Source organism: Mytilus edulis, chromosome 8, assembly GCF_963676685.1.
Source record: "Mytilus edulis chromosome 8, xbMytEdul2.2, whole genome shotgun sequence".
In the NCBI taxonomy this organism is placed as follows: Eukaryota; Metazoa; Mollusca; class Bivalvia; order Mytilida; family Mytilidae; genus Mytilus; species Mytilus edulis.
Window position 1 is genome coordinate 25,355,629 of NC_092351.1, and position 23,731 is coordinate 25,379,359.

Consider the following 23,731-nt stretch of genomic DNA (forward strand, 5'->3'; position numbering starts at 1 on the left):
TTGTCAAACTGAATTTTAGCCCCCCTTAACACAAATTGTCAATATATTGAATTAAAGCTGGTAGACATTTATACAATTTTGATATTATTTGTCCCACTAGTAGTACACTACACTGTAAAAATCTTTTTGAAATAGAGCAGGTGCGATTTTTTGAATTTGAATTTATTGTCTAAAAGAAATGCTCCACGAAACAACTGTGTTCCCGGGCCAGTTAATATGTAAGTTTGACCCTATAAATGATAAAACATGTTAACACAAAAGTGCTGACTCTTTGGATGGTGATATCCTTTGAGAGAAAACCCTCTGCCAGACGTGGCATCGACATAAACTGGGTGAATGTTTGTTTCAAAAAAACCTCATCATTGATACCAATTTGTGTACGTTAGACGCGCGTTTCTTCTACAAAACCTCAAATAAATAAAGTTTAAAAGGTAATAGAAAGTATTTTAAAAAAATCTTTAGAATGCCTAGCCTGCGTAGCGAATCTTTGAAATTTGACGTTCCCTGCTTTAGATTGCATGTTGTTGGATAGTAATATGTGTTGAGTTTCTACACATTTATAAATATTTTCGGACAATAAAAAAAAAATCTCTAACTTTGTTTAAAGCGACAATATTGTGTACATATTGAAATTTACACATGCGTTAAATACAATGAGTACGTTTTAGTCGATTGACTGTATGTGTGAAACATTGGTTGCAGCATACCAAAGGTCCAGATTACAATCTAAACAAGGTACACTATAAAGACACAGTTATGTCGAATGTCTTTTGTTAATTTGTAGTTTGATATTAACAATACAAGAATTATTACAATAACATTCAATAATATTTAAATAATTTGACATTTTATTATGATTTGATGGTAGTGTTCCGTCATGGTTTGTTTCTCGTGAGTTTTTAAACTGGATATTTTTTTAGATAATTGTAATCTTCGCCAAAAACGGTGGAATTATTTGTGGTTATGGCACTTCGACATCAGGTTTGTGATTGAAATTAATATTATATGTGTAAAGGGGATATCTTATGAAACTTCAGAATTTTTAGGTAGTATTTGGAATTGAAAATTGTTTACAGCAAAATGTTTACCTTTACAATGTGTCAGTTAGATGGGGACAGTAACAACTAGGATTGTTTTCACCATATTAATATAGAATGTGCAATGGCACTATCGTACAGTATTAAAGAAAAATTAATAATGTTTGTTATTGTCATAACTGTGTGTCACATTCATTAATGAACTTGTTCTCCTTGATTCCAGAAAAGTGCCAGTAGTGCATCTTCAAAATCAAAGCGGTCGGCAATCATTAGACTCTTGAGACAAGTCAAAGATGCATACACTATTGACAAGATCAAGCAGGCTAAAGGGGAGTATGAAGGTCTACTGGCAGCGGATCAGCGCTTTCAAGTTTACCCTGGGAAAGTTAGTTGTATATATGTGATGTAATAAAATAATAGAATTAAACGTTCAGATATATGCATTTATTGACTATAAATGTCGGATGAAATTCTGAAGAAATTTTGCTATAATAGTAATTACTCCCTCTTCAATGTTGTTTAAACAACACGCATTTGTTTAATCATTTGTATGCATCATAAGCAGGTGACAACAATGAGACAGCAACCCGTCAACCAAGATTATAAGAAATCAGCATATATATGTCTGCAAAAATGCATATGAACATGTGTCTACCAAAATATTTTATCACATGTTATTCATATAAATTTAGTACTTAATATTTATTTTCATCTAGGAACTCCTAGCTGTAGAGAAGCAGGATGTGGACAGGATTGAAGCATTAGCTCCCTTGCAGAAACATGCCAATGTTCTATATGAAATGTTAACCACAGATAGAAACGGTGTTCCCGTACAGAAAGAAGCACAAGACGAGCTGTGTCGACTCCTGGTAGTAAAGGAAGCATTTGATCTTATTTCAGCAAAACAGGTTAACAATTCAATCAATTAAATTATGTTTGTTTACTTACAACTTCGTTGATCATTCTTGATGCCGAAATTTTCTCGTTTTCAGGTAGGGTCTCCTGTACATGCAATATAGTAGGAAGTGGGTTTTTCCCCTTTTGTTTGGGGTGTAGTTTTGCAGATGGGTTGGTCAGTTTGGAGAGGCTACCGAATGTATAATTGTGGCGTAGTAATAGTGTATTCCAGGCTATAAACTGAGTCCCAATAAACTAGAGATTGTCTTTTTATAGCTTGTATATGCTTGCTCTGGGTATCAATTTCGTTCCGTGTGTGCTATTCATTCACAATCCAAATCTTCGGTTACCACTATTGAATTAGTTAATTAGTTAGCATAAAATGAAAACCCATACCCATAAGGTTAACACTGATTAACACTATTATTATCATGATGATTAGAATATGTTTAGTTATTAAAACAAAGCAGATAATTGCACGATAAATCTGTTATAGCTAGACGAAAAGAAGCGGTCTCGCTTGTGTGAGTTACCAGATACTGTCACTATACCATTAGAAGACTATGAAGACATGAGGAGAAAAATGAGACTTCAAAAACTAGAGCTCGATGAATTAAATTCTAGGTAGTGTAACATTTCAAATTAACTCTATAAGTAATCACATGAAGAAAATTTATCTCATTGGCAATCAATTTAAATCTTTAAATTCGATTTTATTACATATAGTAGAATTTTGAAATGTTAAGTATTTCGGGTCACAAATAAATATTTCAGTATAATTATGTAAAGGATATTTAATGAATGCATAACATATAACAAATAATCTTTAGTGCATAAAACATTAGTTCTTATTAAATTGTGCTTTAAGATAACATTTATGTAACATAAATTGAATCACAGCATTATATTATTGGCTCATTCGAGTCTACCTAGTCATCAAATGTGACGTAACTATAAAGCTGTTTTATATTTACATATTAAGGTCGAGTAGAAGACAACACCACGGACAATACCTTGAACTTGGTACTAGTAACCCAATACGACCTACAAGAATAGGAGATATGTATGATGGTTTGTTTGACATACAATGGCACGAAGCACTGCCAGTAGTAATGGGACTGTATCCAGAAGAATCAGAAGCATTTATATTTCTAAGAGACTTGCTATTGGTATGGTTTCCATTAAGAAATAACCCTGCGATTTCAAATACATTTTGGTTATTTGTATGATATTCGATTGTATATGTAAACAAAGGGAAGATAAAACCATAACTCTGTACACAAATAAAATTAAAACAAGTTTAATGGTGAGATGCTCAATACTGATGCCCGCTATATGTGTTAGGTTAAAATAAAATTTAATGAGTGATAAACGTGAACATGCACAAGGGCAGATACATTTTTAAAAGGGGGTTCTAACCTTATGTCCCCATTCAAACGCATTGGTCGTCCAAAATAATGGGGTTGCAACCCGCGTACTCCTCTTGGATCCGCCACTGTTGCATACTGTGGTAAAGTATTACCACAAGAAGCTTACTTTCAAGTTTCAGGAATCTCTGAATTATAGTTCATTAGAAAAATGCGACAAAAAGTTTATTGGACAGAGGGATAAACATACGAAAGAAAAAAAAAGACCAAAAAAACTAATGATTTTATAAAACGGACGCCATCTAAACCAATGTAGATATGTGCATCAGAAGGGAAAGCAAATTAAGAACCACTAAAGACACCCGACCGTTTGATCGTGATCAGGATTAAAAATTCAGTGTTTGAAAAACCGATAAAGCTATGCACACTTACAAAATGTGGAAAGGAAATAACATTATTTTAACAAAAAGAACCGAAAATCGGTAAGACCAGACTGAAAACAGATTAGACTTATAGCACGAGGAGGAAAGCAGACCAATAAATGTTACACCTTTCAAAACAAAGACATGATGTGTCATTTGTTAACAAAAGAAAATAGAACATCTATTATATTCATTTTATGACACAGGTTATATAACATTGGTTAAATGACTGGTCATCAGTCTAGTAGTTATTCATTCTTTTTTCATATGAAACATGAAGTGAAAGTCACAAAAACACTTTTACTAAATTTAAACAGATACGCTTATACAAATCTTATATTTTCAATCTAGTAAGGAAAAGGTATCCATTTAATGTGTTTTCATTTAGAAAGCCTACGACTTTAGTTCAGACATTGCCAGAGACGAGCAGGAGAAATTGGTCAGTCATCTTAATAAATCTGTTTTAGAACCTACCTTACACATGGAAGGACAGGTAAGGGTCATTTACACATGACATAAATAATGAATAGAAGGTCGGTTGAAAACAAAACTTTACGACAAAAGACATGATTTTAGCTTCCCAATTGTGAACTTTCCATTTTTATGCAGCAACATTGCAGCATCACCTGCATACGGAGTATATGTATCTCCCAATATATACGATATTCCCGGGCTTGTATTTCCTATCACGAGTTGGTTGACCGTTATGGAATAACCGTTTGACAGATGATATCGAATATGTCCCTTATGTCCCAACTACAATACACTCCCCTTTTCACGAATGTGATCTTCCGAATTATAGTCTATTTACCGGGTTTGTAATATCATAAGCAAGACAACTGGTGCTACATTTGGAGCAGGATCTGTTTACCCTTCCGGAGCACCTGAGATCATCCCCAGTTTTTGGTAGCGTTCGTGTTGATTAGTTGTTAGTTTTCTCTGCTCTGTCTCCTGTATTTTATGTGTTTGTTTGTCTTTTTATTTTTAGCCATGGTGATGCCAATTTATTTTCTATCTATGAGTTTGACCGTCCTCTGGCGTGCCTCTATGTGATGCTTGTTGCAACTATTTTAAAGCTCAAGATGAAAATCAAATATTTCTCATTTGGAAAATAAGCAAATATAATGTGACTGCGTTGTATATTGTTTACTCGATAACAAGTACCTGCACAGTTAAAAACAAGAATTTGATGCGACTGTCATGCAAGTGTGAGGGTAAGCTAGCTTTAAAACCATGTTTAATACACCATTTTGTACTGTGTAACCAAGTCAGGAATATGACAGTTGTTGTCCATTCGTTTTGGTGTGTTATAGTTTTTTATTTTGCCATTTGATAAGGGATTTCCTTTTTGAATTCTGCTCGAAGCTCAGTATTTTTATATTCAAGTATACTATCTCCTTTTCTTTTTGTAGGAATATCGTAAAAGGGCCAAAGACGATGCTGAAGTCACTGCGCAGAACGAAATGTATGCAAAAGAAGTCAGAAAAGCAACAGCTATGAAATCTTTGCCATCTCTCTTTTCTGTAAGTTTATCTTCTTAAAGAAACTTTAAACTTATTGAACATTCATATAAAAAATGATATCTACTACGGTAGCGTTTTTAAAAATGTAAATACATAACAACGTTAGAAAGATCGATTCTGAAGATTAAATTCAACGTGAATATATATATACATTAAATATACAAATGCATATGCTTTTCAATTTTATGCACACGGTTTTAACTAAGATTGTATTTAGATCATAGTGAATAAATATGTAATTGTTTTCATTTCTCTAGTTCAGTTATGATTTTGTCTGATAGTACATGTAAACAAAACACAAGAATTATCACTATTGCTTTATTTTAGCTGTTTAAAAAGCTCTACCTCCAGGAAAACTTGAACTGGTCCGAATTTCAGCTTGTAGATAAACTAAGTAACTATTTGGATAAATGTGTTGAGATCACATGGTTAATGAGTGTTTATGATCCGCCTCTGAGATTTGTGTTAGCCAGACATGATGAGCAAATAGACATGAGCAAATTTATGTATTTCCGGGTAAAAGGCAAGGTGACAGATTACACAATTTGGCCGGCACTGGTGTTATATCATGGTGGCCCAGTAATACGACATGGTCATGTTGTTCCGAAACGTCATACCAAATAAAGTTCAGCTAAAATACAGGGAACGTTGAAAGTGCAATATAGATTTTTACTTGGCTTCAATCATTTTAATGTCTTATCACAATAAAAATGTAATATAAATGTTAGAATGATACAAAAAGATATGCACTTCAATACTTATATAATTATTAACTTTCGGTGTATACAGGTATCGAGACTAAATGAGAATGTTTAATATAAAAGGAAAAGATGTATATGATTTGTATAAAATTTCAAATGAAAGACCATCACGTTGCTTTAGTATTACTTTTAATTGTAAACTATAATTTTGACATGATTGATTTCTGGGCATTTGGCTTAACACACATTATCAAATGTAAGGTTGTTTTCCAATTTATGCAAAATAACCTGGAAAAAGTGGTTTCCAATGACAAAATTCATTACTAAATGAGTATCAGTTGCTTTGACTTATCGTTTCTTGAAACATATTGTTTGCTACTTCAAAATCACATTCTTGTAAAGCATCCTCTATGGTCATACTTTTTATTACTATTCTTACACTTAACGTATCTAGGTTTGACGAATTGTGTATATGCCATTGTTTTATTTAGAAAGAACACCACTTGATTGATAAGTGAAGAATTTGAAATATACAAATAACTAATCTCATAAATAATAATATGTTTCAACTTTTCAGTGTTCAGTCTTCAAATTAAATAAAACATGTTCGTCATCCATGACGAACTTTAATACCGAGTATGATAAAAAGAACATGCTCGTCATCCATGACCGGTTTTATGCCGAGTACGATAATTACAACATGCCCGTCCTGTATGACCTGTTAAATACCGAGTAGGATGATTAAACCATACCCGTCTTCTATCACCTGGTTAACGTCGAGTAGACAAGACAAGACAAGACAATATTTTATTTGAGTCTCACCTCTTCTAAAACATTTACATAATATTACAATTTAAATATTACAATATAAAACAAGAGCCACTCTAAAAAGAGTTATGAGAGACTATAAAAAAAAAGGTATATACATTTACATATATATATTTACATACATAAAACATAAAACAAATTAAAAGTATACAAATGTTAAGAATAACATAAAACAGTTTAAAAGTAAACACATTTTAAGAATATAATAAACATTTTCTTTTCAGTAAAATATCATAGCAGATTTTGGCAGTGTAAAAATAAACATTTTCATCACTAAATAAAAATACAAATTTATCATCATCTGACATACTATTAAAATCATGACAAAAAGAATTAGCATGACTAAACAACACAGCACGAAAATCTGCATATAGTGGACATTTCAAAATTACATGTTTCTCATCTTCTATGGTTTCATTACAACTAAAACATATTCGTTCATTAATAGGTAAGTTCTGATACCGGCCCGTTTCAATTTTTAGGGGCGCAACACCACAACGAAATTTTGCAAAAGCACTTCTATATTTCCCTGCAATAGTTTTACAAATGTAATTTTCTACCTTAAATTCTGTTTTAAATAATTTATAAGTACGAAGTTTGGCATATTCATTCGAAACCAACTTATTATGCCATTCAGTTTTATATAAATCAATAGCTAAGCATTCTATATCCTTAATTACATGTTTAGTTAACAATATATCACAGTTACAATATGGTTCAAGATTATACTCTTTAAACTTAGTCATCACTCTGAAGCACCAGTTTTTAATTGGCTTATTTCCATACTTATATGACCATATAAATACTCTTTTGTTCAATCTATCATTGTCCATTTTACAAAATATGGACCATAATCTAAAAAGTATCGAGTATGATAATTACAACATGCTCGTCATCCATGACCGGTTTAATGCCGAGTACAATAATTACATGCTCGTCCTCTATGACCTGTTTAATGCCGAGGATGATAAAATGAACATGCCCGTCATCCATGACCGGTTTAATGCCGAGTATGATAAAAAGAACATACCCGTCATCCTTGACCTGTTTAATGTTGATTTTGATAAATAGAACATGTTCGTCATCCATGACCGGTTTAAGTCCGAGTATGATAAATAGAACATGCTCGTCATCCATGACCGGTTTAAGTCCAAGTATGATAAATAGAATATGTTCGTCCTCCATGACCGGTTTATTGCCGATTTTGAGAAATAGAACATGCTCGTCATCCATGACCGGTTTGATGCCGAGTAACATAATCGTCTTTCATGACCTGTTTATTGCCGAGTATGATAAATAGAACATGCTCGTCATCCATGACATGTTTAATGCCGAGTCGATGAATAGAACATGCTCGTCCTCAATGACATGTTTATGACGACACATTCATTGTTATGAAGTCTGGTGTGCAAACTTATATACGTTCAATTTTATGAAGCATTATGGATAGAATAACTTTTTTTCTAATACATTAAGCGATCTCTGTTTTTGCAGCTTTCAAAAGCGAATGACCACAAAATACTGTTTTTAATAGAGTGTAATTATTGTACAAATAAAAAAAGTATAAATTTATATATAAAGTATATTTGACATGAATTAAGGGAGATTTAAAATGGTGTAAATGAACGAGACAACAACAGAAAAGCCTGTGAGACAAAAACAAGAGATAGCAGTTCTCCAATTTTAATTTCAGTACATAGATCATATTTTTAAATACAGTTTAAAATTCACAATTCGCTAATTGAATGTTCTTATCCAAATAGTTATCAAAGGTACCAGGATTATAATTTAAAACGCCAGACGCGCGTTTCGTCTACACAATACTTATCAGTAACGCTCAGATCAAGATAGTTATAAAGCCCTACAAGAACAGAGCATTGAAAACCCAAAATTCCAAAAAGCTGTTCCAAATACGGCATAGCTATTTATTCCTGGGGTAAGAAAATCAATAGTTTTTCGAAAAATTCAAAGTTTTGTAAAATGGAAATTTACATTATAAAAAAATGACAATGTATAATTGATATTCATGTCAACTCCGAAGTGCTGACTACTGCGCTGGTGAAACCAAAAATTTTAAACTGTTAAATAAAATTGAGAAAGGAAATGGTGAATATGTCAAAGCGACAACCACCCGACCGTAGAGCAAACAACAACCGAAGGCAACCAATGGGTCTTCAATGTAGCGAGAATTCCCGCACCCGTAGGTGTTCTTCAGCTGAACCGTAAAATATGCATAATAGTACAGTGATAATGGACGTCATACTAAACTCCGAATTATACACAAGAAACTAAAATTTAAAATCATACAACACTAACAAAGGATAGAGGCTCCTGACTTGGTTGTTTATTTCACTTGAATTTCTAAAATCAATGCAAATACAGAGAGTTATTCCTCTTTAAACAATTATATCAGAATTCCAAAGTTACAGCGATATCATTACTTGTTGACAAAATCAATACAGTATATTTGCGTTTACTTTTTAATCTATTTATTAGAACAAAATGTTATCGTGAAAACAAATAGGTATGTAATTTGATTTTATGAACCCATTTAACAAGGTTATAAGCCATTCAATACATCAATAAAATTGTCTAACAATACATAGTTAAACTTTCTTTTTATTTGCTTTGTTGGCCTTTTCTGGTTGTCATACAGATCATGTATTTTAGACAATGGAAGTTTATATTGATTTGTCAAAGTATATCTAATTTGATTCAAAAACATTGAAAGTGTTAAACATTCATTTAGTCGATATTTTCGATATTAAGTTTCAGTGGAACTTTAAAGATTCTAACAGAAGGTAAGGAAACAATGCCAGGATTTAAACACAATTAATGTGATGCATGAACATGTATTCAAAATATTCATTTGCATATGTACAATTAGTAGAATAATGTATCAATCTAATATTACTTTCTCTAAATTAATTAAAACGAAATTGAATGCCAAAGTCAGTGAAATTTTAAAGATCTTCTGACTCTTCCAGAGCATTGGAGATTATCTCGGTTTTCGGTGGGGATCTCTTGTCCAGTCTGTAGTTTTCGATGTAGTGTTTTGCGGACTTGTTTGTCTTGTTGTCGTCGTTTTTTAGTCAGTTTCTCTTCAGCTGATTAATTTTGAATATCTCTTTTTGAATGATAAAAAGGTGAAATTTGGCTAAGCGCGCCTCAATTATAAACACCGCAATGAACCATTTCAGTTATTTTTTGTAACATTCACATTCGTAATAATTGGTTACGTGCTCACTTAGAGTTGCTTAGCATTGTGATGTTAATAATTGAGGCGTGCTTAGTCCAATTTCATGATTTCCGCCAAAATTTATGTGATTTAGTTTATATAAGGAGAGAGGACCCGGAAAGGGTAAATAATGCTCTCTTATATGAAACTGCACTCGTCTTAGACTGAAGTTCTGACGACAAAATTGATGCCATACATAACTAGTCTTTCATGATTATCCAGATGTTCATAATTGTTTTGTATATTTTCTACTCTGATCCTTGATGTCTTCGCAGCCTTTTTCATTGTCATTATAGTTCACTAGCAATGTTTCGCAAACGACCTTTACACTGTCAAATTCTTTGAATACTTAGAATTTGGCACAACTTTTTGGAAATTTTGGATCCTCAATGCTCTTCAACTTCGTACTTCTTTGGCTTTATAAATATTTTGATATGAGAGTCACTGATGATTCTTATATAGACGAAACGCGCGTCTGGCGTACTAAATTATAATCCTGTTACCTTTGATAACTATGTTAACTATTTACGTAAATAACCTATCAGTTAAGCAGGTTTCTTCTTGTTCTTCCCAGGCGCGGATCCAGAGGGGGGGTTCCGGGGGTTGGAACCCCCCTTTTTTTTGACGATCAATGCATTTGAATGGGGACATGTAATTGGAACCCCCCCCCCCTTTGTCCTGGGTTAGTAACCCCCCTTTTTAAAATGGCTGGATCCGCCCCTGCTTCCACAGCACCTGCTTTCACCTGTTATAGGGTTTGTGTTGCTGAAACTTAAGTTATTTTCTTTGAAGTGTTTGGTGAACCATTCGAATTTTTTTTTGTTTGTTGTTGCTTTATCGTCATGATTGTGTGTTCTTATTTTTCGTCAATTAATATAAAACATTTGTAGAACGTTGATAACTACATTAATAATTCACTATCGGCATAATTGGGTTAAATACATGTTATGTAAACATATTGCAAGCAGCTCCTTAATTCTTCACTAAACGCCTTCATACATATACAAACTAGTTGAACTTCCGATATCTAAGAACTGTTCCTAAGATCTAATGCCTAATTATACCAAATACAGCAAATATTTAAGTAACGATTCTTGGGCTTCTTAATTGTTGTTTAATTTCAAAAATGGGTTTTGATCGATATCTAAATACCGTATCTAATCGCAGTATAGATTTCTTTTTTATGTTTCGAAACACTGTTTTTAAATATTATTAACTATTTTTTAATTTTACCTAAACTAAGACAATAATGTGTATGCCTGCCTTTCCCATCCAAATCAATTTTACCAAAACAATCTAACGATTGAAGGTAATCGTTACTAATAAAAGGTTCAAATCAAAATGTTCCAACAACATATTTCAATTGTATCACAACTTGTTCAAACAAAAATCTTATTTGGCTTCATTATGGTTGTTCCTTCTCTTGGGCAAAATATTGCAAATTACATTTTATTTTAAACACATTCACCCTATCTTCCCCTCGATTTTTTGTGTAATTAATTTTATGAAGTACTAAATATTCGATTATGGGGGTTGGTATATATTTGTTTAATTAAATATTGATAGCTAGAAACAGTAAGAAAGAAAAAACGGATTGCCCTTTTCCATTTCTATTTGATCAATTTAATGAATGAATGCAAATTCATGGTTTGCTAATGAAAACCCCTAAGTTTATTCAAACATAAGGTTACTGCTACAAGTGTGTCACAATGACATTATGACCACCTTAAGATTTTGTGAAACGAGATGAGGTAAGTATCTAAATTCAGCAGGAAAGATGAATCTGCAAACATACCTAAATTACCCTCTGTTCTAGTATACCACCACTTCACAAACGGTTGACGAAAATAGTAATATTAAGCACTCCATTAACATTTTGGACTGTTTTTAAATTTCTCAGAAAATTATATATTAAAAGTATGTTGCATGCTTCTCAACCAATGAATGTTTATCATACTCATTCAAATTTTGTCCTTAGGAGTTATAGGTTTCCATTGTTCCATATGAATGTTTACAATAGCAGAATCATCCCTATGTTTTGTTCTTATTTTATAGGCGACCTGTTTTATCTATTCGTATATCATTGAAAGTATAAAATGTCTGTAATACAGCCTGTAGGTCGGGGAGATTATTTCATTCCCCGAGAGTACAGGCGACGGCCTAACATTGAGGTGATTCTTCAAGATATGGAATCGTATATCAACAAGCGGACATTAGACGTGGCCGACCGAGAATATGTCACACTTATGGATAATGAATATCATCTCCTCAAGAAGTATCGAGATAAGGTTAGATGGTTATCTTATATTTGAATACAGCATTCATTATGAATTTAATTAATTAAACTTGTTAATATAATTTTAATCTGATAGTAGTTGATATTGTTTTATATAATTTAATGGGTTGTGAAATAAAATCTTGAAAACAAGGTAAGAAATAAATAGTTTTTTATTGGAAAATAAAGATTTACAATATTTAAATCGAAAATAACTGATAAAAAATACACTTTTAAACACTCAAAGCGATACACTTAGATATTTTTAGCATCTGTCAACGTAAAGTTTGAAGTAGTAAACTTCTCTGTTCCAACTAGCTTTACCTAAAACAAATATTTTCGATTTTAACTGTTATATTCAAATTTCAATCATCTTATGATCATTATAACCATAATACATGCAATGATGTATACATGCTCAATTAAATACTATACACCTCACCAATTCTAAACCTGTTCAAAGTTATTTATACTTGTTATTTGAGTGAAAGAGAAGAGACATCTTGATTTACTTGTCACTAATAGCGAAGGAATCTTAACTAATTTATGACAAAAGTCACGATTTTTGTAATTTATTTGGAAACGGTATAAAAAAGGGGGAAAAACAGTTGTCATTTAATTCAAGATAGTAGCAAGGATATTCATGACAGATTTTGGTACCCACTAATACAAAGTAACATACATTTGTCATTTCAGTATAATGCATATGTGCAAAACATACAAAGAATAGATAAGCAAATAGCAGCTGATTCCGACTTTTTGACTGCCAGTAACCTGTATGTAGTTCTAAAGAAAGCTTGTGATAACTGGCGCCCTAAGGGGAAAACTGCCATGGAAGAGTTTAGAGAACTTCAGAATTTTACAAAGCTTTATAGTGACTTAGAGCGTTCATATGTGAGTGTTATTAGAATTTAAAAGAATATTTCAGATGAGATCAGATTAACTAAGTAATTTGAGCTTAATTGTATTTATCAGATTATGAAAGTAGGTAGTCGTAGAGACTGATATGTATTTTTATATAGTCGTTTGATGTTCAGATTTTGAATGAGTATGGTATCGCATGGCGAGGTGATACACATAGCATGAGACTTGTTACCTATTGACAAATTAGCTTTGCTTCTTTAGAGTTTATGCGATTCCGAAACATTTTTGTTTGTACTAATTTGTATATCATCAATACAAAGGATTTATTACACTTTAAACATCGATGAAAGACTGTTGCATTTTATTCTTAGACTAATTATGGTTCAAGAGGCACGACTTCAAAATTTAAATAAGCATCCAGATATAAAAGATGAAAACGTTTTATTGATAAATATTGTAGTAATGCTTCAGTACAAGTTTACTCTTTAATTTACCAAACATTGCAGGGTAAAGATGGTGGAACCTACAAATCTATTCCTAACGTCCATACCTCCATAATAGGGCAGCAACCCAAAGATCAATATAGTCCCCGTAGTCAGAGTTATGAATCTCCAAGATCTGATTCTAAGGCTTTGTCCATCTCGTATGTTCCGATAGAAGCTTATGAAAAGTTAGAAAGAAAATTGGGTAAACAAGAAGAAGTCATTGCAAGAAAAGGAGCAGAAATAAATGAGCTTAGAAGCAGGTAGTAAAGGGATTTTCTTTAAATTCATTATTCATAGTGAAGATAACAATAATATAAGCAATGCTAATACAAATCTATGGTTATGTGGGTTTGAACAACATAATAACGAGTGATTCTAATCTTGATAAAATATCAAAAAAGGCATTAAAAATAATTAATATATTCAACATTTAGATAAGATCATTTCAAAACAATTAAAAATTACATGATTGTATCAATACATTATGTTAATATTGCTAAGAAGTAACATAAACAGCGCCTTGTATATTTACCATATAAAAGGATTGGCAGCATCTCAGCTAGGGATTCTTTTCCTGAACATCTTAGTCCTACAAAAATAGCTGATAAATTTAAGAATCTGTATGAAGTAGAATGGTACGCTGCTGTGGGATTGATTGGTACTAAACAAGGACAACGGAGGCATCAAACATCAGAGGAGGAGGACTATGCAATATATAAACTACTTCGAATAATCAGAGTAAGTGACAGTATATCACTTATTTTAAATGTGCGCATAAACACTTTATTAATAATCAGAGTAAGTGATATTATACATCTAAAAATAAAATCTTCACAAATATTTTATCAAGTCAACTTATTGTCGTATAAACGTTAATTACTGGTTAGATCTGAAAATGTCTACCAAAAAACAAATACATTTACTGACTTCATGATTTTCCGGCTAAATACACCAACAGAGGAGTATAGTATTCTTGAGTTATTACTTCGGTACCGCTTACTACAAACATGTACGATTAAAGGGCATGCACTCGCACATATGTTTAACCCCGCCACATTAGGCATGTGCCTGTCTTAAGTCATGTTATTCAGTGGTTATCGTCTGATTCGTCGTTATTGTTCATTGTATCCCGTCATGTTTTATTGTATTTTGTTTCCATTCAGTATTTCTTAAATGAAAATGCAGAGTTGAAGTGTTATTTAGTGAATTAGGTGAAAAAAAATAGAGATAATCCTGGTTTATCTGAGCTTAATGTAAAATAGTGAGATAATCCTAGTTTATCTGAGAAAATCCTAGTTTATCTGAGATAATCTAGGATTATCTATAAAAGTGGTTCAGGCGTGCCGTAGATATTGATATTTGTTCTGATTTTTTATGCATTTTGATGACCTTAATATAACATTGATCTTTTATTATGCATTTTTTTAACGAAATAGCAAACCAAAACAACCATGAAACGAATCATATACCTGAGTGTATTTTTCGCAATCTCCAATAAATATAAGAATATGGGGTATGAGTGCCAATGAGACAACTCTTCATTAATCTCAATACTTTTAAAAATATTCTAATTCAAACTTTAAAATATGACATATATTATTCTGAATGAAAAAAACTCACTAAATCATCAGAGTCAATGAATAATTATTTATAAATCTTGAAATATATCTGCAAAAACACGCTTATCAAGTTAGCTTATTGTTGTATGAATGTTTATTACTGATAAGATCTGAAAATGCATACAACAAATATATTTACTGACTCTTTCCATGATTCTCCTGCTAAATACACCAACAATGAAGTATAGTATTCGTAAGTTATTACTTCGGTACGGCGTACTACGGACATGTTTGAATAAAGGGCATACACCCACAAGCATGTTTAATCCCGCTGCATCATCTGCATGTGCCTGTCTTAAGTCATGTAATTCAGTTGTTATCGTTTGATGCTGTATATCATATTTGTTTTTCGTTCATTGACTTGTATCTATACTATTAAACGAGAAGACCTCATTTTGTGTGTCGCTTCTCTTCCTTCCACAATAAATTAATCATCATGCCTCTGTGACCTATAGGTACCATGTATTGTCGCATTTGTCATCCATTCTTATGATTATTCAGTTTATGTTATTTTGGGGAAAAAAACGAAAAAATCTGCGTCCGGATATTTTTCCGTCATTGGACGAAATTTTAAGTCAGACTAGACATCCGGTTTGCGTTTTTCTGTACTTTGTACATAACAAAGACTACGAATAACGTGTATTTGCTATCTGCTATCATTTTCAAGTTTACTATCCACGGCGGTCACTGAGTTTATTAAATAGAGAGAGTCTATATATTGAAATCAATAGGGAAAAAATATAGGAGTTTTGGAGGAAAAAAAATAGGAGCCGGGCTAGAAAAACAATTGTCATGTCCCAATAACTTTTGATACCTTTTCTGAAATTCTTCAGTCATAAAATCTTTTACAAACATTCATCGGGTCACAAAGTATATTAAATATAGAGTGTCTATATAATATATCAATGACCGCCGTGGATTGATTATATATATAGTTAACTGAGAATTGATAGTAAAAAGCAAACACACTTTATTTATAGTAATGTATGTTTATAACATACTAAACGTATGTTTATATTGAAATAAATAGAAAACAAAAAATTGGAAATTTTGGGAAAAAAGGAGAAGGAGTTGAAAAACAATTGTCCCGCTGTCCCAAAGTACCTATAACTTTTATTACGTGACCTTTCCTGGATATCTCCAGTCATTATTTTTTTTTATAGTAAAAAGCAAACACACTTTATTTATAGTAATGTATGTTTATAACATACTAAACGTATGTTCATATTGGAATAAATAGAAAACAAAAAATTGGAAATTTTGGGAAAAAAGGAGAAGAGGTTGAAAAACAATTGTTCCGCTGTCCCCAAGTACCTATAACTTTTATTACGTGACCTTTCCTGGAAATCTCCAGTCATTATTTTTTGATAGTAAAAAGCAAACACACTTTATTTATAGTAATGTATGTTTATAACATACTAAACGTATGTTCATATTGAAATAAATAGAAAACAAAAAAATTGGAAAATTTTGGGACAAAAGGAGAAGGGGTTGAAAACAATTGTCACGCTGTCCCCAAGTACATGTACCTATAACTTTTATTCCATGACCTTTCCTGGAAATCTCCAGTCATTATTTTTTATACAAAAATTCAACACAACACTTTACATACTTTCAACCACGCTCTGGATGCCCGCGGTTGTGTTCTAGCATTTATCATCCTTGCTTAAAGTATTTCAGTTTGGGTCATTTTGGGAGGAAAACGAAAATATAGGTGTCCATATATTGTTTCCGTCATCGGACTGACTTTTGAGAAATATAATTTAAGACTTCCGCTGCCCTTTAGGCCTGTTTTGAAATAAAACATAATTTGCATAAGTACTTGGGACAGAACAATTATTTTTTGCGTTTTTCTGTATACTATGATCATACATATACTATAGATAAAGTGTATTTGCTATTTATATATATTATCAATTCCGATAGTTTTCTATCCTCGGCGGTCACTGAAATATTTCTGTATACTACATACATATATACTATGAATAAATTGTATAAATTTGCTATAATTTACTATAAATTCCCCTGAATAGTTTACTGGGGTGACTTATAATATATCAGTGACCGTTTTATATAGTAATGTATGTTCATAGTATACAGAAAAACAGAAAGAATAAAAATCGGTATTTGAAAAAAAGGGGGAGGGCAAAAAAATGTGTCCAGTCCCCAAGTACCTTTGACAAAAACATCAGAAATGTACAGATTTTGTTATATTGATGGTCTATCTAAAATTTCATAATTAAAACAATTGTCCTCAAAATTGTTATTGACTCCCTTACACATGAAGTCTATTGCTGTCTGATTTTTTAAAGAAATTTAACTAGATAAACTTACGGAAATATAATTAGGAATACACTTTACATTCATAAACAAAAAAAATAAGTTTCTATAGGTATAAGAATGTATAGACTAAACTTTGTCAGATGAAAAGGTCCAATTTGGACGGCAAATTTCAGCTTTTTATTGCTCCGCTTGGCTATGAAAAATATAAAATAAACTATCGCACCAACCTTGCACCAAAAAGATTTTTTATCCGAAGTTTGATATGTATGAACTTGTCAAAATGTTAAAATTTCTAATTGGTGCAAGCATGGTGCGGTGGTCAAAATTTAGAAAAACCATCAAATTTTCGGTATTTTTGCTTATTTTCCCAATTATGACGTCATTTGCACCTACCATTGTGACGTCATTGAACCTTTTTTAGTTAAATAAAAACATTTTTTTAAAATCATTTTCTCATATTCTAATAATTTATGGAGAAAAATCTGCTCTGTTAGAATTTTCATTATCTTGTAAATCTGGGGCCATTTTAGGCCATTAAAGCCCCTACTCCTTTGATATATATTAAGTATAATGTATATCGACTATCATTATAATAAATATACTATGCTCTTGATTGTAATATATGTAATGCTATTTCAACAGTATGGCTACACTTGGTGTAAAAAGCTGGCTGCAGAGCAGTTGAATGAACTTTCTGATGCTATGTCACAACCTGTAGCAGATCCTGGTGTGAAACCTGCTTCACGATTGGTAAGATGGTAATATACTTACTTGAGATAGTTGTTTGAACTACTTGATGATTTTTGTTACTGTTCCGGACCATATGAGTATTTGGACCATACGCGTATGGTCATGACCATATGGGTATATACTCATATGGTCCGACCATACGCGTATGGTCGGACCATACGCGTATGGTCGGGGTAATTAACACTCTGTTACAGTTTACTTTTAATACTTCTAAACTCTTAATATGGTATGACCGTTCATTCAAAAGACGCTATTATATAGGTAATTTTATCGTTATATTATAATAAAAAGATAAGCTAAATAAAAATAAGAAGTTTCACATTGTTAATTTAACTTAATTGTCAAATTTAAAGTAAACACATTTTATACCGATGGTCATTACCGATGGGATGGTCATAACCGATTTGTTATTACGAGTAAATGGCAATATGTCGACTAAAAAATTAAATTCCAAAAATTTCTTAATGAACTGTTACATAAGAAGTCACTGGAAAGTAGCATACTATTAGTTTATTTAAGTTGTGTTGTGAAGATGGTGTATTGCAGTCAACCATTTTACGATATTTGAGATCTAAAGCTTCTTAAAAACACTGTAGACATCAGAATTGCCAAAGACCTCGGTATCACTGTACGCAGCTGCAAAAAAGGCTTGTTTTTCACTCGCAAACAAAATGTGTAAATGAAAAAGATCGTGCACAAAACTTGCAAATGCAAAAAAGCTATGATACCGTGTGGAAGTGAATGTCATCCAAGCCTACATGCACTAATGTAACTAGCGATGAAAACTAACTATGGCATCAATATTAAATTTTTACGTAGTTTTTTTTATTATAAAATTAAAAAATTGTCATGTTTTAAACCATCACTGTTTTTTTTAGATAAAGTTCTTGTATTATTGAAACGTTTATAATGTAATTTGGAAAAATAAATATACCTATATGGTCCAAATACTCATATGGTCCGGCCCGTTAATAACTAAACGAGTATTATACTCATATGGTCCGACCATACGCGTACGGTCGGACCATACGCGTATGGTCGGACCATATGAGTATACGCATATGGTCATGACCATACGCGTATGGTCCAAATACTCATATGGTCCGGAACATTACCACTACTTCCTTGTATTTCAGAGATGTAATTTTTCAAAAGAAATTGATCTGCAAAATAGAGTTAATATTATCAAGTATTTAGTACATATTTCTACATATTGATTACGACATAGGTTGCCGTTGCTTGTATTGTTAAAAATATCAAAGACAACGTATACTATACGTCTTTCATTTACAGACTGAAATAATGTATAATCTAGAAACGTGATCGCATGCAAAGTTTAATTGGTTTAGGAAACTCCCTTGGTTTAGAATGAAATGTATTTTTATTTTTTTTTTATATTTCCAGTCGTAAAAGATCACTAAAGAGGGGAATTGATTTGATGTAAATAAAAAATATTGTGTTTATTTCTAGTGCAAGAAATGTGTACAATGTTTATAACTTGCAGAGTAACACAGTAGCAAAAACCCCAAGAACAGGAAGACTGTCGTCCAATCTAGTTTTACAACAAGCCAGAGATTTTAGGAAGCAGATGGCTGTCTCATCAGTTGATGCTGTGGTAGATGTATGTTGAATAACTAAATAACAATCGGAATCTTGATAAAAACTTATTTTCTGTAACACTGTTGACTTTTTCACAACATTTCAAAGTTTTCCTGCGTGACTGGCCTGTTACATGGAAAAATATCGAAAATTAGATATAGTTTGGGCCTAGACGACTTTTCCTTTCAGAAATTATTGAAACTAGGCGGTTACGTATACTGAATATTTTCTGAAACTAATTGAAAGAACATTAAACTGCACGAGGAAAACTGTTACCTACTTTGTTCCTTTTATGATATTTTTTTACTGTTTGTTTATTATCTAACCAGTAACTTATATCTCGTACTTGATGACTGGTGTACCCTTCTTTTGACAAATTACTTATTATAAAATTGAGAATGGAAATGGGGAATGTGTCAAAGAGACAACAACCCAACTATAGAACAGACTACAACAGAAGGTCATCAATAGGTCTTCAATACAGCGAGAAATTCCCGCACCCGGAGGCGTCCTTCAGTTGGCCCCTAAACAAAGATATATATACTAGTTCAGTGATAATGAACGCCATACTAAACTCCAAATTGTACACAAGAAAGTAAAAAAATTAAAATTAAAAATGATACAAGACTAACAAAGGCCAGAGGCTCCTGGCTTGGGACATGCGCAAAAATGTGGCGGGGTTAAACATGTTTATGAGATCTCAACCCTCCCCTATACCTCTAGCCAATGTAGAAAAGTAAACGCATAACAATACGCACATTAAAATTTAGTTCAAGAGAAGTCAAAGTCTGATGTCAGAAGATGTAACCAAAGAAAATAAACAAAATGACAATAAATACATAAATAACAACAAATACTAGAAGTTAACTGACATGCCAGCTCCAGACTTCAATTTAACTGATTGAAAGATTATGTCTGTTTTATTTACGAATCGTTGTCAATATAATGGAATTTGATGCGACTATCATACAAGTGAGAAGTCAAGCGCTATAAACCAGGTTCAATCCACCATTTTTTACATCAGAAAATGCCTGTACCAAGTCAGGAATATGACATATGTTGTCCATTTGTTTGATGTGTTTTATCTTTTGAGTTTGCCATTTGATTAGGGACTTTCCGTTTTGAATTTTCCTCGGAGAACAGTTTGTTTATGATTTTACTTTTTGTTAATCGTATTATAACCATTAATTTATAAAAGTAGCTTTATTTTATTGCAGCGGTTTAAAATTGAAGTGATAAAAGACGAGCTTGGTATGGATACCCAACAATTGTCACCTACAGTGATCAAGTTTATCCACAAAGCAGCTGAGTTATTGTGGTACATGTGTATACTTGATCCTCCAATGTACATTGCCTGGCCTGAATATAACGAACCATTTGATACAACAAAATATATATTTTATAAACAGAAAGATAAAGGACGGAAAGTAAAGGTTCCTGTCTGGCCAGCTCTTTACCTACAAGAGAAGGGACAGCTTATAACAAAAGGTTTTGCAAAAGGATACTGAATTTTATCATATATATTTGTTTAATAAGATCAGGGCGACTGTTTCTGCATATGTCGTGTTGATTTTGAATTAATTACCATGTTATTGCTTTTAATGGTTGACATTAATTACTTTTTACTGGTTATATTACAATTCCATAAAATTATTTTACAAGATTATAGGTGTTATTTCCGCTATGCATTGGTTTCCTAGTAAAACAAATACAAAGCAAAGCATTGTACAGCCGACTTGTTTTACTGTATTTTGTTACCAATCAGGTGCTTTCTTGAATAAAGATGTAGAGTTGGAGGGTTATTTAGCGAAGAAGGCTAATAACTTGTAAAAGATATACATGTCGTTATTTTGAAATGATGGTATTTCAGATGATATGGTTTTATTTAGCTTAATAATAAGACCAAATATTATAGCGATAGTAGCATTTTTCTGAATTTATCATTCATTTTGTTGACCTTAATATAACTTCTTTTGAACTGAGTTTTACTGTGTGGTTGTTTTTACGACATTGGCTAGAGGTGTAGTGGGAGGTATTAGGTCTCAAAAACATTTTTTAACCCTGCCGCATTTTTACGCCTATCCCAAGTCAGGAGCCTCTGGCTTTTGTTAGTCTTGTATGATTTTTAATTTTAGTTCATTTATATATTTCGGAGTTTAGTATCATGACGTTCATTATCCCTGCACTAGTACACATTTTTGTTTAGGGGCAAACTGAAGCAAACCTCCGTGCGTGCGATTTTTCTCGCTGTATTGAAGACTCATTGGTGGACTTCGAAGTTGTTTTCTGCTTTTTGTTTGGTTTGTTGTCTCTTTGACACATTCAGTCACCATTTCCATTCTCAATTTTATTTTGTATCTTTTATAATGCATTTTGTTAATGAGGTCAAGGGCAATGGACATGTGACAGACGGTAACTTCGTAACATATGGCATCTATATACAAAGTATGAAGCATCCAGGTCTTCCACCTTCAAAAATATAAAGCTAAAAACGAAATTAGTAAACTCCGCCACTGCCGCCGAATCACTATCCCTATGTCAAGCTTTCTGTATAGAAAAAAACTTATCTTAATAAAGAAAAACCTCATCATAATAGAGAAAACCTCATCATAATAAAGAAAACCTCATCATGATAAAGAAAAACCTCATCCTAATAAAGAAAAACCTCATCCTGATAAAGAAAAACCTCATCCTAATAAAGAAAAACCTCATCCTGATAAAGAAAAACCTCATCATGATAAAGAAAAACCTCATCCTAATAAAGAAAAACCTCATCATGATAAAGAAAAACCTCAGCATGATAAAGAAAAACCTCATCATGATAGAGAAAAACCTCATCATGATAAAGAAAAACCTCATCATGATAAAGAAAAACCTCATCATGATAAAGAAAAACCTCATCCTGATAAAGAAGGAAGTACCATAAGGCAGTTACGGCGTTCCATAAAAGACCAGGACGATAATGGTTGTTTAGGCCAAAGCTTTTTTTCTTAACCACAGAACATCTGAAAATGGTTTAATGTTAGATCTGTCTTGTACATTCATTTAACTAGCAACGACTACAATTTTGATAATAAACTCAATAAGTATGCTAATTTTACAGCTTTAATATATCTATACCTCAGATTCTGGTCAAACTGTTAAACAGAAAATTTATACATGTATATACATGGCAAAATCAACATCATTGCTCCATAGCAACTAAATTTGCTCATAGCTAAGACTATTTATTATTTGTTAAAAAAATAGTATTGTAAAAAGTTTTTAAACTCCGAAAATAAATTTCTATAAAGAGCCTGTGCCGCTCACCTGGGTCTATGTGCAAATTAAAAAAAGGACACAGATGGATTCATGACAAAATTGTGTTTTGATGATGGTGATGTGTTAGTAGATTTTACTTTACTACTTACAATATTCTCTATCTATATAGACTTGGCCCTTTTAAATACAGAGGAAAAAATTACCAAATTAATGAAAAATGTTAAAAATTGACTATAAAGGGCAATAACTCCTCAAGGGGTCATCCGACCATTGTGGTCATGTTGACTTATAATAAGATCTCATTTTGCTGAACATTATTGCTGTTTACAGTTTATCTCTATCTTACAATAATATTCAAGATAACAAAAAACAGCAAAATTACCTTAAAACTACCAATTCAGGGGCAGCAACCCAACAACGGGATGTCCGATTCATCTGAAAATTTCAGGGCATATAGATGTTGACCTGATTTTACACCTGTCAGATTTGCTTTAAATGCTTTGGTTTTTGAGTTATAAGCCAAAAACTGCATTTTACCCCTATGTTCTAATTTTAGCCATGGCGGCCATTATGTTGGTTGGT

The 23,731-nt window shown here is 32.2% G+C and overlaps 2 protein-coding genes across 3 annotated transcripts; both read left to right on the plus strand.

Moving 5' to 3' along the window:
• Nucleotides 1–934: 934 nt before the first annotated feature.
• Nucleotides 935–6,288, plus strand: LOC139486948 (uncharacterized). 2 transcript variants are annotated; one of them, XM_071271986.1, is made up of 8 exons: nucleotides 949–981; nucleotides 1,261–1,422; nucleotides 1,754–1,945; nucleotides 2,431–2,558; nucleotides 2,917–3,103; nucleotides 4,112–4,216; nucleotides 5,136–5,246; nucleotides 5,574–6,288. In XM_071271986.1, exons 1-8 carry the CDS (start codon nucleotides 964–966, stop codon nucleotides 5,868–5,870), a joined length of 1,200 nt encoding a protein of 399 aa, XP_071128087.1. In that variant the 5' UTR covers nucleotides 949–963; the 3' UTR covers nucleotides 5,871–6,288. The 2 variants fall into 2 exon arrangements, with proteins under 2 accessions (XP_071128088.1, XP_071128087.1); XM_071271987.1 differs by lacking the exon at nucleotides 1,261–1,422 and having other exon boundaries at nucleotides 935–981.
• A 3,203-nt stretch (nucleotides 6,289–9,491) lies between these two features.
• LOC139486949 (uncharacterized) lies at nucleotides 9,492–21,551 on the plus strand. The gene is made up of 8 exons (XM_071271988.1): nucleotides 9,492–9,576; nucleotides 12,069–12,301; nucleotides 12,985–13,182; nucleotides 13,659–13,897; nucleotides 14,180–14,375; nucleotides 18,182–18,289; nucleotides 19,794–19,910; nucleotides 21,106–21,551. The coding sequence occupies exons 2-8, from the start codon at nucleotides 12,110–12,112 to the stop codon at nucleotides 21,394–21,396; spliced, it is 1,341 nt and encodes a 446-aa protein (XP_071128089.1). The 5' UTR covers nucleotides 9,492–9,576; nucleotides 12,069–12,109; the 3' UTR covers nucleotides 21,397–21,551.
• The last annotated feature ends 2,180 nt before the right edge of the window (nucleotides 21,552–23,731 follow it).